This window comes from Lontra canadensis, unplaced genomic scaffold (genome assembly GCF_010015895.1).
Source record: "Lontra canadensis isolate GAN:19392208 unplaced genomic scaffold, GSC_riverotter_1.0 scaffold129, whole genome shotgun sequence".
Lineage (NCBI taxonomy): Eukaryota > Metazoa > Chordata > Mammalia > Carnivora > Mustelidae > Lontra > Lontra canadensis.
Window position 1 is genome coordinate 2,776,294 of NW_022631123.1, and position 18,707 is coordinate 2,795,000.

An 18,707-nucleotide genomic window follows, 5' to 3' on the forward strand; every position below is an offset into this window, starting at 1 on the left:
TTTGTATAACTTCAAGCCAAAATCAGACAGAAACAATGCTTGAAAGGAACATTGCCTACCAAATTTACTTCTAAGAATAGACATGAAAATTATAAACAAAATGTTGGCAAAATAAATCACATAATAGCCAAAAATTATAATGCATTCTACTAAGTAAAAGTTAACCTTAGGAATGCAAGTTTGAATGCTAAAAAATTGATTACTATAACTCATCATATTAAAAAAGGATAATATAATTCTTAATAAATGTATCAGAATTTATAATAAAATTTTATACTGATTCATAAAACATCCTTAACCTGATATTTAAAATATGAAATAGAGGACCACTATCACACCTTATTAAATATTTTATTAAATATTTTCTGGAGGTTTTAACCTGCTAGTAATAACATCTATAAGTGACTAGAAAGGAAGTAATAAAACCCTCATTATTTGCTTATCACACAATTTTTTTATGTAGAAAATGCAAGGAATTTTATGAGAAAACTCAAGGAATATTATCAATAGTAAGGGAAATTAGAAGGATTATTTGATAGAATGGAATAGTATTCCTTAGTACCAGTAATCAGAAAAATATTTTAATTTTAAAACTTTTAACATTAGCATTGACTGCTATTTGATATATTAAGAACTTCTTTTTATGTTATTATAAGAATGACATTTCTCTCCAAATTGATCTTCAGTTTCAGGGTAGTTCCAGATACAATCTTGACAAGGAAATTGATAAGCTCATTCCATTATTAAAAAAATAGTGACGATTTCTTGAGGAAGTATAAGTAGGAGGACTTGCCATTCTGAATATTAACATGTATTAGAAAGTCACACTAATTAAAATAGCATATTATAATGGAGATGAATCAAAAAGACTGATGTAATTGATTGGGGATCCCTGACAGACCCACACACATATGGAAATTCATAAATGACAGAAATGCCATTACACAGTGAAGAGTTTGAGCAACGGTACTAGAATGGTTATTCATATGGGAAAAAAAAAGTGATACTGAATTCCACTTCATACCCTACCCCCAAAACATGCAAATGCATTCTGGGTAAACATTGAAATATTTAAAAACAGATTTCTTAAAATGTTAGGAAAAAATGAGAGTCATTTTATCACCTCAGGTTTGAGAAGAATTTCTTAAGCATATCAAAAAAGTGCATAGACCAATGCATTAATATTAAAATTATACACACTGAAATTATGAATTTCTATTCATCATAAAACAAAACAATTGAAAATGAAAGAGAAGCCAAAAACTGGTGGAACAAAGTATCCTATGTGACCTAAAAAGAAGTTTCTATAGAAAAAACTTGAGCATAATAAAGGCAAAATACACTGTCACAGCACAGAAAAGGGAACATAGATAGCTAAATAATACATGAAAATGTCCTCATTATTAATTATGGAATTGTAAGTGAAAGATACATTGGTATATAATTTTATGCTCATTGGTTAGCAGAAATTAGGTATGCTGAAAATAGGACCTCTTAAAAGTGCTGGTGGTATAAAACGTTTTGTAACATTGCATAGCATACCCTGCAACTCAGTAATGGTACTTTGAGTTAAACAAATAATGATATACAATTACATACCTGCCACATTGGCATAAATATAAAATGATATAAAATAAAGGACAACATCAAGCATTGGTGAGGAATGGAGGGATCAGAACTCTCATGCAGAGCAGATAGGTATGTAATCAAAACCCTTTTAAGGTTTTTGTCAGGGTGCCTGGCTGGCTCAGTTGGTAGAGCATGTGACTCTTGATTTTGGGCTCCTGAGTTCAAACCCCATATTGATTGTAGAGATACTTATGTAAGTAAATAAATCTTTAATATAAATAAATAAAAGCATTTTGGCAGTTCTTAGTAAAGATATACTCCCTCCCTGCCTAGAGGAACACCTGCATATGTCTGTCAGGAAATATAAACAAGAATGTTCCTTTAGTTATGTATTTTTTCCTGTGCCCTTTCAGGGAAGAAAAGATGTAGGGTTGGGGGAAGTTTCTTCTCATGCCTTTCCCATTGACTGAACCTGAAACTGACTGGAAGCCAAAGGGTTTGATAAAGGTTCATAAAGGTTGACCTTCTGGGCATGGGGCAGAGGGAGGATCTGGATGACAAAGAATTCTATCATCCAGGTGTTCATAGAAACTTGATTTACATTGAGTTGTGTAGATGTTCTCATAGCTTGTTGCAGTTGTTTTTTAAGTTACTTCAGTGTGTTTGTTATTTTCTAATTTTGTCTATTTTCTCCTTTTAAAAAGAAAAGAGCTTACCTAATGATTTATTGTCTTCCTTTCTTCCTTGTATTATAACTTCTTTGTACTTATAATAATGGAAAACTGGGAACAATTTTAAAATACTTATCTTAGGAAATCAATAAATAAATGAGGAGGAATCTCAGAAACCTAATAGTAAGTGAAAAGCAAATCACAAAAGAATACATATATTAACTATATGTATATATACACATAGTTATTATATATAGTATATATATACTATATTAACTATAATCACCATGTTGTAAGTTGCTAAGAGACTAGATGCTAAACGTTCTCACTACAAAAAATAAATGATAGTTATGTGATGTGTGGAGATGTTAGCTAACATTACAGTAGTAATCATTTTGCAATAAGTGTACCAAATTAACACACTGTGCACCTTAAACTTATATCATGTTTCATACCAGTTGTATCTCAATAAAGATGGGAAAAAAACTGAATATGTATGTAAAATGGCAACTACATAAAAGCAAGCATTCAAAAAATAAGGGATGAATTGTTAAGGCCATATGCATACATAAATATTAAATCTATACAAGAAGGCAATGAGAAGCAAAAAAAGAAAAAAAATCTGGTTGCGGGGGTGGTTACCATAGGCGACCAGGGTAAGTGATAAAATAAAGAGTACTGAGGGGACTGCAGTAATATCAGAGATGTTTTACTTCATAAGCTGTGTTGTTCTTCATTATTCTTTATATTTTGTATATGTTCTTTATATATTCAATTTGTTCATAATATTAAAAATGAAATTATAATAAAAAAGTATATATCTTTCAATTCAGAATGAGGTAGAAAATGTAGATAACCTCTCCTCAGGAATTTAAGCTTGGTACTTAATAATACTTAGAAATTCATTACCGATTCTTCAGTTGAGCCCTTAAAGATTTACTTTTTAAGACCATCTTACTTTAGGGGTGCCTGGGTGGCTCAGTGGGTTGAAGCCTCTGCCTTCGGCTCAGGTCATGATCCTGGGGTCTGGGGATCGAGCCCCACATCGGGCTCTCTGCTCAGCACAGAGCCTGCTTCCTCCTCTCTCTCTCTGCCTGCCTCTCTGCCTACTTGTAATCTCTGTCTGTCAAATAAAATGAATAAAATCTTAAAAAAAAAAAAAAAGACCACCTTACTTTAACAAATTTAATGTTTTGTGGGGTTGCTTATACCATTAAGCTCTTTGGAACTGAGACCAGCAAATCAAATAGCAGATTAATCATTTTACATACTCAGAGGTGTATTCATGCTCATCAATTAACTGAGTAGAAGAGCAAAAAAACAAAAACAAAAACAAAAACAAAAACTAATTGAAATTTCTTTTTTTTCTATTAATGTTGACCATATAAAGATAAATTTTGTAAATAAAATACGTGTTTTGCAACTCTATGCATATTACAAAAGAACATTATTGATGTATTTATCAAAATAAATTTCTCCTCAAACTGAGTAAAGGTGCAACTCAGTTAGTTTACTTGCCCTATCCCAAATAGTGCAGAGAGAACTTCAGTAGCAATAAAGAGGATGGGGATACAGAAATCAGGATAGGAACAAAAGAACAGGATAGAGACCTAGATGAGGGAGTAGGATATACTAACCTTCAAATCCCCAGAAATAACAGTTAGCTATCCAAGAATTAAAATAGCCTTGGGAGAGCTTAAGAGTCCAATTAAGTCCAGAAATGGAGGTTAACTCTAAAGAAAGGATTGTAAAGATCAGCTTAGCTGAGACATCCAAAAATGGTTAGGAATCAAGAAGAAAGGTAGAGGCCATCAGTATCAAGCATGCAGTAGATGCCACTGGGGTTCCTAGTGGCCAACTCTGTGGAAGACTCTAGCAATTTTTTCCATAGGGAGCCTCAGCCACAGATACTCCATAGTTTTCACAGTGGAAACTCCATAATGTTTGTTGGCACAAGCTTCAGTGGCCTGATCCTCAGAGGGCACCAGCAGCTTTCACCACTGAAGTAATCAAAAGCTATCACTGACACAGATCCCTAGGAGATGGAGATGTTCCTGTGCCCTTTTCCAGCAGAAAGAGCTGCTATTGCACATGCATAGGACCAGGGCTGCCACCCCAATCCCCATCCATGCACATTCCTCAACCCTAGAGCCATGGCTGCTCTACATGTACCGACAGTTTGGATTTGGATATAGTTGACACTTTGTGTATGCCTGTGGCTCAGGCACTGGAGTCTCTGCTGCTGTGGGCTTGCCAGAGCCTGAACCTCAGGGGCCACTATCACTCTCTAAGTGCCTATACTCTAGATCCTGGCATTGTGATTGCTCTAAGAGTGCCCATGCATTAGATACCAATATTATCACCACTGCAAGGGGGCTGCCAGCTGACCAGGAACTAAGAGATACATTGTTGGCCACAATATCACAATATCCCCCATGGGAGAAAAAGAAGCAGGAAGTTCCCAGAAGTCTTTACTCTCAACCCAACAGCCCTTGCTGCTATTGCTTACCCCATGGCCTTCCCCACTGAGGACCCCTGCAATCTTATATGAGACAAAATAGCATGTCAAAAACTGCAAATAGACAAAGAGGTTCACTGTATAATGGGTTTGAATTCATCAAGAGAATGTAACAATTACATATGCATGCGCCCAGCATGGGAACCCCTGTACTGAGCAAATTTTAACATACCTGAAGGCAGAAAATGCAATAGTAGTAAATTTCAATACCTCACTTTAAATAGTGGATATCTCATTCAGGAAGAAAATCAATAAGGAAATGCTGGATGTGAACTACACTTTAGACCAAATGGACCTAATATACATATACTGAACATTCCATCCAATGGCAATAGCATATTCATTCTTAAGCATACACAGAACATCTCCATTATAGATCATATGTTAGGGCACAAAACAAGTCTTAAGAAATTTAAAGTCATTGAAATTGTACCAAATATCTTTTCTTTTTCTAAGATTTTTATTTATTAGAGAGAGAGTGCATGAGCTGGGGCGTGGGGGCAGAAGCAGGGAGTCTGATGTGGGGCTTGATCCCAGGACCCTGAGATCATGACCTGAACCAAAAGCAGATGCTTAACCAACTGAAGCACCCACATATCCCCCAAATATCTTTTCTGGTTATAATATTATGAAACTAGAATTTAATAATAGGAATAAAGTGGAAAAATGAAAATATGTAGAAATTGAACAACATACTCCTGAACAACTGATGTGTCATGGGGAAAAGAAAAGGAAATAAAAAAAAAAAAATCCTGAGACAAAAACAGAAACAGAACATGCCAAAATTTATGGGATGTGGCAAAACAGTTCTAAGAGAAAGTTTATAGAGACAAATACCTACATTAAGGAAAAAAAAAATCTGAAATAAGCAACTTAATTTTACACCCAAGGAACTAGAAAAGAAGAACCAGCTAATCCCAAGGTTAGCAGAAAGAAGGAAATAACAAAGATTAGAGCAGAAATAAGTGAAATAGAAATTAGGAAAACAATAGAAAAAAATCAGTGACACTAAGAGCTTTCTTTTTAAGAGATAAAATTAACAAACCTTTAGCTAGACTAAATAAGACAAAAGAGAAAACTCAAAATTAGAAATAAAGGTGGAGACATTACAACTGACAACACAGAAATACAAAAAAACATAAGAAACTACTGTGAATAATTATATGCCAACAAACTGCACAACCTAAAAGGAATGGCTAAATTCTTAGAAATACACAACCTTCTAAGACAGAATCATGAAGAAAAAGAAAATCTGAATTGATGCACAACTAGAAAGGAGATTGCATCAGTAATCAAAACCCTCCAAACCAAGAAAAGTGAATGATCAGATGGCTTTAGTGGTGAAGTCTACCAAGCATTTAAAGAATTTATGCTAGTCCTTCTCAAAGTCTTCCAAAAAGTGGAAACTCATGATCTGAGGCTGACATTAACATGAATACCAAAGCCAGACAAGAATACTATGAGAAATAAAATTATAGGTCAATACACTGATGAACCTAGATATAAAAATCCCCACACAAAATATTAGCAAACAGTATCCAACAGCATATTTACAGGATCATACACCATGAGCAAGTGGGATTTATTCCTGAGATGCAAGGATGATTGAAAATATGCAAATCAGTAAGTTTAGTACACCATATTGATAGAATAAAGGATAAAAATCTTATCATCTCAGTAGATGCAGAAAAAAAAGCATAGGGCAAAATTCAACATCCTTTCATCATAAAAATTTTCATTAAATTAAGTACAGAAGGAATACTTTACTAAATGCAAGTTTACAGCTAACATCATACTTGACAACGAAGAGCTACAAGCTTTTCCTGTAAGATTAGGAACAAGAGAAAGATGCTTAATCTCTCCATTTCTAGTCAATATATTACTGGAAGTCCCAGCCAGAAGATTTAGGCATAAATAAACAAATGAATAGATCTTATTTATATTGATAAGAAAGAAGTAGAATTGTCTGTGTTTATACATGACATGATTATATATACAGAAGACTTTAAAGCTTCCACAAAAAAAACAAAAAAACATTAGAACTAATAAACAAATTCAGTAAAGTTGTAGCATACAAAATCAATATAAAAAAAATCAGTTGCGGGACACCTGGGTAGCTCAGTGGGTTAAAGCCTCTGCCTTCAACTCAGGTCATGATCCCAGGGTCCTGGGATCAAGCCCCACATCCTGTTCTCTGCTCAGGAGGGAGCCTGCTTCCCCCCCTCCCCCTCTCTGCCTGCCTCTCTGCCTACTTGTGATCTCTCTCTGTCAAATAAATAAAATCTTAAAAAAAAAAAAAATCAGTTGCATTTCTACACACTAGCAACAAACTGTATGAAAAAGAAATTAAAAAAAATCCTGTTTATAATAACACTAAAAATAATAAGACACTTAGGAATAAATGTTACCAAGGAGGTAAAACACCTGTATACTGAAAACTATAAGAATTGGTGAAAAAATTTGAAAAAAAACACAAACAAATGGAAGGCTATCTCATGTTCTTGGATTAGAAAAATTAATACTGTTAAAATGAACATACTATTCAAAGTAATCTATAGATTCAGTGAAATCCCTCTCAAAATTCCAGTGACATGTTTCACAGAATTAGAACAGCCTTAAATTTGTATCGAACCAGAAAACCCCTGAATAGCCACAGCAATTTTGAGAAAGAAGAACAAATCTGGACACATCATACTTCTTGATTTAAAACTATATTATGAGACTATAGTAATTAAAATATTATGGTGTGGCATAAAATTTTTTTATGATTTTATGGGTTTTTTTAATATTTTTTAAAAATTTTATTTTATTTTTTCGGTGTTCCAAAGTTCATTGTTTATGCACCATACCCAGTGCTCCATGTAATACGTGCCCTCGTTAATACCCACCACCAGGCTCACCCAACCTCCCACCCCCACCCCTCCAAAACCCTCAGTTTGTTTCTCAGAGTCCACAGTCTCTCATGCTTCATCACCCCCTCTGATTTCTCCCAATTCACTTTTCCTTTCCTTCTCCTAATATCCTCCGTGTTATTCCTTATGCTCCACAAGTAAGTGAAACCAATATGTCATATGTCAATATGATAATTGACTCTCTGCTTGACTTATTTCACTCAGCATAATCTCCTCCAGTCATGTACATGTTGATACAAAAGTTGGGTATTCCATGTTATTCTTTATGCTCCGCAAGTGAAACCATATCATAATGAACACGGAGGACATTGGGAAAAGGAGAGAAGTGAGTTGGGGGAAATTGGAGGGGGAGACAAACCATGAAAGACTGTGAACTCTGGGAAACAAACGGAGGGTTTTGGAGGAGAGGAGGGTAGGAGATTGGGTCAGCCTGGTGGTGGGTATTAAGAGGGCACATATTACATGGAGCACTGGGTGTGGTGCATAAATAATGAATCTTGGAACACTGAAAAAAATAAAACTAAAAAAAAGTTGAGTATTCATCCTTTCTTATGGAGGCATAATATTCCATTGTATGTATGGACCTTATATTCTTTTTTTTTATATTTACTATATTCAAAAATTTAATGATTTTTTAAAAATTTTATTTTCTTTTCAGTGTTCCAGAATTCATTGTTTATGCACCACACCCAGTGCTCCATGCAATACATGCCATCCATAATATCCACCACTAGGCTCACCCAATCCTCCATGCCCCTGCCCTCCAAAACCCTCAGTTTGTTTCTCAGAGTCCACAGTCTCTCATCGTTTGTCCCCTCTTCCGATTTCCCCCAACTCAACTTCTCTGTCTCCTAATGTTCTCCGTGTTATTCCTTATGCTCCACAAGTAAGTGAAACCATATGGTAATGAATTCTCTCTGCTTGACTTATTTCACTCAGCATAATCTCTTCCAGTCCTGTCCATGTTGATACAAAAGTTGGGTATTCGTTCTTTCTGATGGAGGCATAATACTCCATTGTATATATGGACCATATCTTCTTTATCCATCCATCCGTTGAAGGGCATCTTGGTTCTTTCCACAGTTTGGCTATTGTGGACATTGCTGCTATGAACACTGGGGTAGAGATGGCCCCTCATCTCACTACATTTGTATCTTTGGGGTAAATGCCTAGTAATGCAATTGCAGGGTCATAGGGTATCTCTATTTTTAATTTCTTAAGGAATCTCCACACTGTTTTCCAAAGTGGCTGCACCAACTTGCATTCCCACCAACAGTGTAAGAGGGTTCCCCTTTCTCCACATCCTCTCCAATACATGTTGTTTACTGTCTTATTGATTTTGGCCATTTTAATTGGTGTAAGGTGGTATGTCAATGTGGTTTTGATTTGAATCTCCCTGATGGCTAATGATGATGAATATTTTTTCATATGCCTGTTAGCCATTTGTATGTCTTCCTTGGAGAAGTGTCTGTTTATGTCTTCTGCCCATTTTTTGATGTGATTATCTGTTTTGTGTGTGTTGAGTTTGAGGAGTTCTTTACAGATCCTGGATATCAGCCCTTTGTCTGTATTGTCATTTGCAAATATCTTCTCCCATTCCGTGGTTTGCCTCTTTGTTTTGTCGACTGCTTCCTTTGCTGTGCAGAAGCTTTTGATCTTGATGAAGTCCCAAAAGTTCGTTTTCACTTTTGTTTCCTTTGCCTTTGGAGACGTGTCTTGAAAGAAGTTGCTGTGGCCGATGTTAAAGAGATTACTGCCTATGTTCTTCTCTAGGATTTTGATAGATTCCTGCCTCACGTTGAGGTCTTTTATCCATTTCGAGATTATCTTTGTGTATGGTGTGAGAGAATGGTCAAGTTTCATTCTTCTGTACATAACTGTCCAATTTTCCCAGCACCATTTATTGAAGAGACTGTCTTTTTTCTACTGGATATTTTTTCCTGCTTTGTTGAAGATTATTTGACCATAGAGTTGCAGGTCCATATCTGGACTCCCTACTCTGTTCCACTGGTCTATGTGTCTGTTTTTGTGCCAGTACCATCCTGTCTTGGTGATCATAGCTTTGTAATAAAGGTTGAAATCAGGCAATATGATGCCCCCAGTTTTGTTTTTCTTTTTCAACATTTCCGTAGCAATTCAGGGTCTTTTCTGGTTCCATACAAATTTTAGGATTGTTTGTTCCAGCACTTTGAAAAATGCCGGTGGAATTTTGATTGGGATGACATTGAAAGTATAGAGTGATCTGTTTAATCAAAAATGACCAATGAAAACAGATCCAATCATCAAAAATAGATCAAAGCAACAGAATAGAGGACCCAGAAATCTGTACATAATTGGTCAATTAATTTTCAACAAAGGAACAAAAAACAGACAATAGGGAACGAATAGTTTCTTCAATAAATAGTGTTGAAAAACTGGAATTCACATGCAAAAGAATTAAATTGAACTCCTGTCTTTCACCTTTCACAAACATCAGCTCAAAAAAGATTAAAGACTTAAATGTGAAACTGAAACTGCAATACTCCTAGAAGAAAACAAACAAAAGAATATTTCTTGGCATTGTCCTTGCAGTTATTTTTTTTTTAATTAATATGACAACAAAAGCACAGGCCATTAAGCAGAAATAAACAAGTGAGACTGTATCAAACTAAAAAGCTTCTGCATACAAAGGAAACAACAAGAAAATGAAAAGAACCTGTGGAATGAGAGGAAATATTTGCACAATATATGTTTGACAATGGGTTCATATTTAAATATATATAAGGAACTTACACAATTCAGTAGCAAAAAACCCACAAATAGTCCAATTAAAAAATGGGTAAAGAAACAGGCATTTCTTAAAAAAGGTTGCCCAAATGACCAGCTGATATGTGAAAGGTGCTCAACATCACTAATCATCAGGGAATAAAAGCAAAACCACAATGAGATATCACCTTACAGGATGTCTGTTATTAAAAAACAAAACTGAAAAAAAAAAAGACCAAAAAAAAAAAAAAAACAAAGAAAGAAAAGAAAAGAAAATAGCAAAAACAACATGCTGGTAAGGATGTGAAGAAAAGATAACCTTTGTTAGTGGTAATCTAAACTGTTGCAGCCATTATGGAAAACAATATGGGTATTCCTCAGAAAACTAAAACTAGAACTGTTATGATCCAGCAATCCACTTCTGGGTGTATATCCAATGGAAATGAAATCAGAAGAGATATTTGCATTCATGTTTATTGCAGCATTATTCACAATAGCCAAAGTATGAAAACAACCTAAGTGCTCATGGATGGATGAATGGATAAAGGAAATGTGAGATAGATGTACTATAGAATATTATTCATCCTTTAAAAAAAAAAAAGAAGGATCATGCCTTCTGTGATAACACAGTTATCTCAGAGGCTAAGTGCAGTAAGACAGAGACTGAGAAAGATGCTGAATATTATCACTTACGTGTGTAATCTAAAAACAAACTAACAAATGTACGGTAGAATCATAGTTGTCAATGGACTGGGGGTAGGCAAAAGAGGAGATGTTGGTCAAGGGGATACAAGCCTTCAGTTACAGGATGAATAATTTCTGAGGATCTACTGTATAGCCTGGTGACTGTAGTTAATAATACTGCATTGTATACTTCAAATTTGCTAAGAGAGTAGATCAATACACACATGAAGGTAACTAATGAGGTAATGGATGTGTTTAGATTGTTAAAATTTCATAATGTACATGTATATCAAATAATGTTGTACACTTTAAATATATATAATTTCATTTGTCAAAAACAAAAAGCCTCCCCTGCCAAACACACACACACAGACATACACACACAGAAGGCAGACCAGTCTTACTCATAATAAAAAGTGAAATTCTTTCAATAAGCTCTTTCACAAAACAACGTGGCATTGAGAATTGATTAAACTACATATTTAAAAAATTGAAATAACCTTGGAAAAAATTGGGAAATTACTTATTATTGCATCAATCAGCTTTTAGCTGTGTCAACAGCCCTACATTTTGTCTCCAGTAATGTTTTTCTATATTATCGTATATGTATTTTTTTTTCTGATGTGTGTATTCTGTATTCCATTTCCAGATGTGTTTCATTTGGGGGTTATTGTATAAACAGGGCCCTAAAAGAATCAACTGTGTGTGAGAAAAACAATATGATGAACCAAAATAAAAATAGTATCCACTTAGGTAGCATTCGTTTAGGCAATATTATGGATAGCAATAAAATTCTTATAAGAAGATATATTTTTGCCAAAAAGGAAACTGGTCCCTTTGCATCCCAGCCCAAAACAAACTTTATTGGATTATTATTTTTAAATTTCACACATCTTATTTTTTTCTAGGTTCTGCACATTTTTTTTTTTTACTTTTTTTGGGGGGGGCTTCTAGGATGTCATAAATAGCAATAGTTTCACTAGATTTTGGAATAGGTGTAAGAATAAATATATAGGCTACAGAAAGCACACAAAAAAGCCAATTTCTTATTGATTTGATAATCTGTGGTTGGATTCACCATTATATACTGATTTTGTTGAATATCATTGTGCTCATAGGATCGTGAAATTTGGCATGTAATTTGTATCAAAAGTGCTCTCTGTCTCATTTTAAATAGCAATAGCTATAGATTAATCACATAACTCTATGTGGAATCGTATTAACTGCAATACAAAACTATCTCCACCAGCATGACTCCTAGTTTTGGAACTGAGTTTTGAATGGATTATGTTGATGTCCACAGAAAGATCAGAACTAATAAAAGAACTAATTGTCATTAATCACTCTCTTTTCTGCAATCCCATAGTACTTTATTAGTTCTTAATTTAAGAACTTAATTCATTGGGCTTTGATTTAGTATAATTTCTCTGCAGGATCATCACCTCCCACAAACTGTGAGTTTCTTGTATGGTGTCCTGTTCCACTTATCTTTCATATTGCACATCTATTAATAATCGTTCACATATTAAATGGTTATAACTCAACAGAATACTTTTTTTTTCCTTTTTCTTAGAGTGTTCTTTTTAAATTTCTTCCAGAAATTTGGTACAACTGTATAAAAGTGAAGATGACACAGAAATTTCAAAGAAGATTAAGACTCACTGGACTTCTTTGGGCCTAGAAGATGTACAGTTTGCAAATTACTCTGTGCTGCTTAATCTGGCAGGCCCTTCTGCCAGCTCCGTGACTCTGCGCAGCAGCGGCCAGTGCTTTCATCCTAATGGCCAGCCCTGCAGCGAAGAAGCCAGAACACATAGCAGCCAAGATCTGCTCTACTCCTATGCAGCCTACTCTGCCAAAGGAACTCTCGAGGTAATATGACCATTTGTCTCTGTCATTTATAGTGAAATGGAATTAGAAAACAACAGCTTTCATCTAAATTGAACTAACTGGCAAGATGCAACATAAAAAAGTAACCATTAAATGTTCTCCATGTGGAGGTGCCAGGGAAGAGGAAGGAAGATTTGGATTGGCTGACCTTTTCTCTTGTCATATTTTAAAAATGAAAGCATGCTAGAAGACTTTAATTCCAATGTGTTGAATATGTGATCGAGTTATTCACATTTTTCTTAGTTGGTATAGGAACATGTTCATTTTATTTTGGGAGGTTTGGAAGAGGCAAATTTTAATGGATTGATATGGTCAGAAGGCGTAGAAATGAAGGCAGTTGTGTTTTGAGATCGTGTGTACACCTAAGTAAGGAAGTGGAAAATCGATGTGATTATTCACAGATTTAAGATTTGAAATATAGTGCTCCTGCTTTCTTGATGGAAAACACAGGAGATAAGGAGCCAGGTATAGATTATTGCTTTACTGCTTCTAGCTTAGCTAGTTTTTTGGCTGGTGCTGAAGGGCATGCCTTCTGGAGCCACATACATGAGTTTCAAATCTCAGTTTCCTAATTATCCACTGTTACTTACCTCTCTAGGGCTGAGTTCCCTCATCTCTGTGATGGAGATAAAAATAGTTCTAGCTTTATAAGGTTGTTGTGAAAATTAAACTAGTTAACATATGGAGACCTTGGAGAACAGAGCCTAGCCCACAAAATACCAGTTAGATACAATATATAATTGGTCCTGTTTCCTCATTTAGGAACATTTTCTGTCTCCATGTAAAAATACCATTTTAATAAACATACTTAGTTTTTGTTTCACAAACCTTTAGATTGCCTCATTCAATACAAATGAAATAATTATATGTTTCTGATTGTTGTTAATTATTGGCATAGCTTTTTCAGACTGTTAACTCTGATTAATACATTAAGTATTTAAATCATTTGAAGTTCCTTCACAGATACATTCATCGTTTTTGTTTTTTGTTTGTTTGCTCTTCATTTTAGGAGGAGGGTGGGGAGTGAGTTCTTTTACTGGTGGTTTAGCATTTGCACTCTGTTACATCATTCTCTGACTTTTAGTAGAAGAACTGCATATAACTACTACCATGGAAAGCCTTATTATTAATTAAAAAATTAATATAATATTAAATGTCTGCAGTATTTATAGGGCAGGACTCATGTAATTTGATTTGATTAATATATTACTATTTCTGGTTAGGCTATGATGGGAGAGAACCTGCCAGCACCCTTTTGTTGGTTCAGAAGCTCTAGTCTCAAGTCAAGAGTCTAAAGTTATTCCACAGATTTTCTTCAGATTCCGCAACTTTCATTAGCCCCCACACATTTCCAACACCCTCTCTATTCCCAGTTGATTTAGCCCAGTAATCTCCTTGCCTTGAAAACAAAACAAAACATGTCCGAAACACAGAACAACAACAAAACCCTCAGGAGCTTGAGTGGGTCCTTGGAATACATTCCTCAACTATTTGCTTTTCAATTTGCTTTGGCAAATTACTTACTATTCCTTGACCTAGGTGATATGGAAAAGCTATAACATCACAATTTGCATCCCTCTTTCCTCAGCAGGGCCCTCTGATAATCTTCTGGGCCATTGGATTGTTTTTTTGTGTTTCTTTGTAGCCACATCTCTGAGAATTTTCTACACATTTGTCTCATCAGTTATAAATGTTTCAATTTCCATTGTTGCATGTAAAAGAAACCAACGTCTACTATAGAATCAGAGAACTACTTAAATGCCCTTGAAAACATAAGTCATTTGGGGACCATCTACCACTTATAAATGCTGTAAAATCTACCATTTTTAATAAAGAAAGTTTTGAAGAAGCTGCTAAAAGGGAAAAATAAACTTTGCTGGTGATGTAGAAATATACTCTATGGTTGAAATACAGACCTAAATTAAAGGTAATAATGTTAAAGGAATTAAAATGCAATTATGTATAAAACAAACACCTTGTATTTGAAGAACATAATTTGAGAAATTAACCATGTAAATTAGATGAAGGCACTAACTATAACTATTTTTAGAATTATATTAATAATTCAAATCTATTATACTAAGTACATAATAATTTAAATATTTATATTGATAAACTTATTGATGTTGATTTTTTTAAATTTAAAAGATATTAGCATTATGATTTTCAAAAGCAAAGTAATTTCTAGGTGACTACCTTATATGCATGTGGAATATTTGCATATATTTTATATATAAGTTTTAGACTGATGTATTATTGAAACTCACATATTCTAATTAATAGAGTGCGGGTGATTTTCTGTATCTCTTCAGACCACTCTTAATTAAAATCAAGCTTGAGAGGTTGCTGCTGATGATTCAGGCATACCTACTTTTTGATTTTGAGTACATTGTATTTGCATGAATTTCTATCAGGCTGAGCCATTAACAGGTTCTTAAATTATTCTAGTCTGACTGCCAGCAAAGCTCCCCACTACTTTTGCTTTTGACAAGGTTATTTGTAGAAGAGGAGTGCCCCTTTTCTTTGAAGAGCTGTCATGTCCCTTCATCATATGACCACTTTGTATAAGCTTCCAATTCTTGCTTTCTGGTAACAGTCTAAACAGCATTTGTGATATCTGAGATCTACTTTGAAAACCTACTTAGTGCCAGTATGATGGATGGTGTACTTTGCAACTTCTTTGTAATTCATTGTGTGCCAGAAAGGTGACATTGTTTACCCCATCATAATGACAGGTGGGTCAGTAGAAGGGTCCTAAGGAGAGTTGTCCTGTCAGATGCAAAATACATATTAAAATGGATACATAAATAATTTAACATGAGTGAGGTTAGCTTCAGGGAATAAACAGTGATTTATATTTTTATTAAAAGATAAATATCAACTATAATATCATCATACTGTTAAAGACATTGGTAGTGAGTGCTGACAATGTCTAGTCAGTCTCATAAATAGAATATATGGCCTTATGTAATTCCTGTGCAATTATTTCTTTTGTCCTTTGTGAAACCCACACAGATGCAGAAAAGCAAAGGCAATGATTAATATTTAATATAGGTTGGTGATATTTGAATCTGTATGTTTATATTTTTGAGCAGAGAATTTGTTTTCATGTAAATATACTTCATAGATTTGGGAATTTTTTTTTCTGTTAAGTATTATTTTGTGTCTGCAAGTAAAAACAAATAATATAATTTTATGGAGAAACTTATTTTCAGCAACTCATTAGCCTTGTACAAGATAGATTGTCATCAACACATTTATCACTGTTCTGTTTCTCAGAGAGCACCCTGCCTTATTAACTACACAAGTGTGGGTTGGTCATTTTAGTTCTCTAAGCCTCAGTGTTCTTATCTGTATAGGGGGAAAAATAATAGTACCTCAGTTGGTTGTGGGAACGAAACAATGCAAACCATGTAGAGTGCATTGAGTGCACTTAGCACTCTGAAATTGCTAGCTGTTGTTATTATGTGATATAAAATAAACACATTTAAATGTGAGGAATTAAAATATGAGAACTATACAACATGATTTGGAAGTACAAACTTCGTATCATATTGTCGAAATGTAATCTTCCTGTCTTTTGTTTAAGATGACAAATATTAATCATTAGGGAGGAAAATGCCTTGTTAAGCATGAATAAATAATAAAGTATGTATAATATCTGATTATTTTTTAATTTTAAGCTAAAAGCTCAAAGAAACTAAGAGTAAATATTTAATTTTTGAATGCAGAATGAAAAATCATGGCAACATAGGCCTGAAGAGCATTGCTTGTCTTCCTTTTGTAAAATATCAAGCCATAGTATAATACATGAAATCTAAACAGTATGTCAAATTGTATCAAGTAGTCTTAAAGAGAAAAAATAAAACCACTGCATGGAGTCCTTGGAGAACTTATGTCTATTTTCTCATATTTAGGAAAACTTTGTCTTTCTCTTTTAATATTCTCAAAGAAAAGCAAAGTTATCGAGTGTTATGGCAAAAGGCAGAGCTCTATATGTTTGGCTCTGAATGCTTCCTGTTATAGATTTAAAAAGATTATCAGAAAGCTAAATAAAGGGAGTAGAATGGAATTGCATTATTTAAACTTTTGTTGTTTGGGTAAGAAGATGAAGCTACTGTCTCACTAACAGAAAAATGTGATCTTGGTACAAGCAGTTTTTCAATGTTGAAAATGACTTTGCATTTTATTTGTCTCCCTTCTTTTTTTCTTGTGGAATCCATCTTTTGGTCAACAGTGCACAACTGTGAGATAAATGGGTGTGAACACACTTGTATAAAATGTTATGTTTTAAAAATCTGCATAAAATTTCTTGGCCCAGTATGATCTTCTCTTTCTGGTTTCTTGAGTTTGTGCATGAACCAACTTAGTTAACAAAGCAATTCCATAATTACTGCTTTTTTATTTGAACATAATAACCATGAGTTTAATTTCCACATATTAAAATACATTTTTTTCCTGTATTTAAAATTTAGACGGAAGCATTTACAAATACAGAAGTGACCTATCACAACATGTTGTCCAGAGTTAAATCATTTGTTAGAGAGGTTACATCTTCTATTTGGGAAAGAGAACAAAAGCCCATTTTACAAAATAAAAGTTTTGAAACAAAGATAGTTGAATTCAGCTAACTGGTTAAAGTGCAGTGAAATTTCTTTCCCTCTTCATTAAAACAAATATGACATTTTTAGTGAGAAAGTGTTTGACTACAAAGTTCTAATTTGACTTAAGTTATTTCTAAGGATTCTGAATCATCATAATTAAGTGTTATTTGACAGAAAATTCTAGGTTGGCATTTTTATTTTTAGTTTTGACATGATTTAAAGCATGCTACTTACCAAGTTAAGTGATAATGTAACATTCTTAGCAAATTTAATTTATATTTTAATCTCCATAAAGTACTAGTATTTAAATATGTACCTTATGAATAAAATTTACCTAATTCCAGTAGGTGCTGTAAATTTAATTTTTTCAGAACTAGAAAGATCTATGGAAAAGTCAATCCTGAGGTTTATGTGCTATTTCAATACACTAATATAATTGATTTTAAAAGAAACAGAATTCTGTCACATTACTTTCATGGCCTCCAGGAAGAATTCTCTTGAATGAATTTGCAACTCCTTCAATATTCTTACCTTAATAAGTTGAGTATCATTTATTAAATAAAGTGCCGTGTGATTATTAACTTGTTTTTCCTGTCTCATTAATATAACAAACATTCGGGGCGCCTGGGTGGCTCAGTGGGTTAAGCCGCTGCCTTCGGCTCAGGTCATGATCTCAGAGTCCTGGGATTGAGCCCCGCATCTCGGGCTCTCTGCTCAGCGGGGAGCCTGCTTCCTCCTCTCTCTCTGCCTGCCTCTCTGCCTGCTTGTGATCTCTCTCTGTCAAATAAATAAATAAAATCTTTAAAAATATATATATATAACAAACATTCAGCAGTCAGCAAATGCATACTGGATGCCTCTTAAGTGCCATTTATAGGGGACAAAGTGATCAGTAAGAAAGCTCTAGACACTGTCCACATGCAGCTGACAGTCTAATAGCAACAGTTAGGTAAGCAATTGTAAACTGTATGGCTTGAAACTGCTGTGAACACTAGAAAGATATTTAAATATTCTGAACTCTAGTTTCCTCATCTATAAAATTGGCAGAAGTACCTCCCAAATATGAATGTTGTGAAGGTAGACTGAACACAACAGATATGATCTCCTTAGTAAA

General features: G+C 34.2%; 1 protein-coding gene across 2 annotated transcripts in view; it reads left to right on the forward strand.

Moving 5' to 3' along the window:
* The window catches only part of NAALADL2 (N-acetylated alpha-linked acidic dipeptidase like 2), a 936,574-nt gene that overhangs the window by 383,506 nt on the left and 534,361 nt on the right, over nt 1-18,707 (forward strand). For both annotated transcript variants that reach the window (XM_032842372.1, XM_032842373.1), the window contains exon 3: nt 12,698-12,971. In XM_032842372.1, the coding sequence (XP_032698263.1) occupies nt 12,698-12,971 (274 nt within the window). The remainder of the gene's footprint in view (nt 1-12,697; nt 12,972-18,707) is intronic.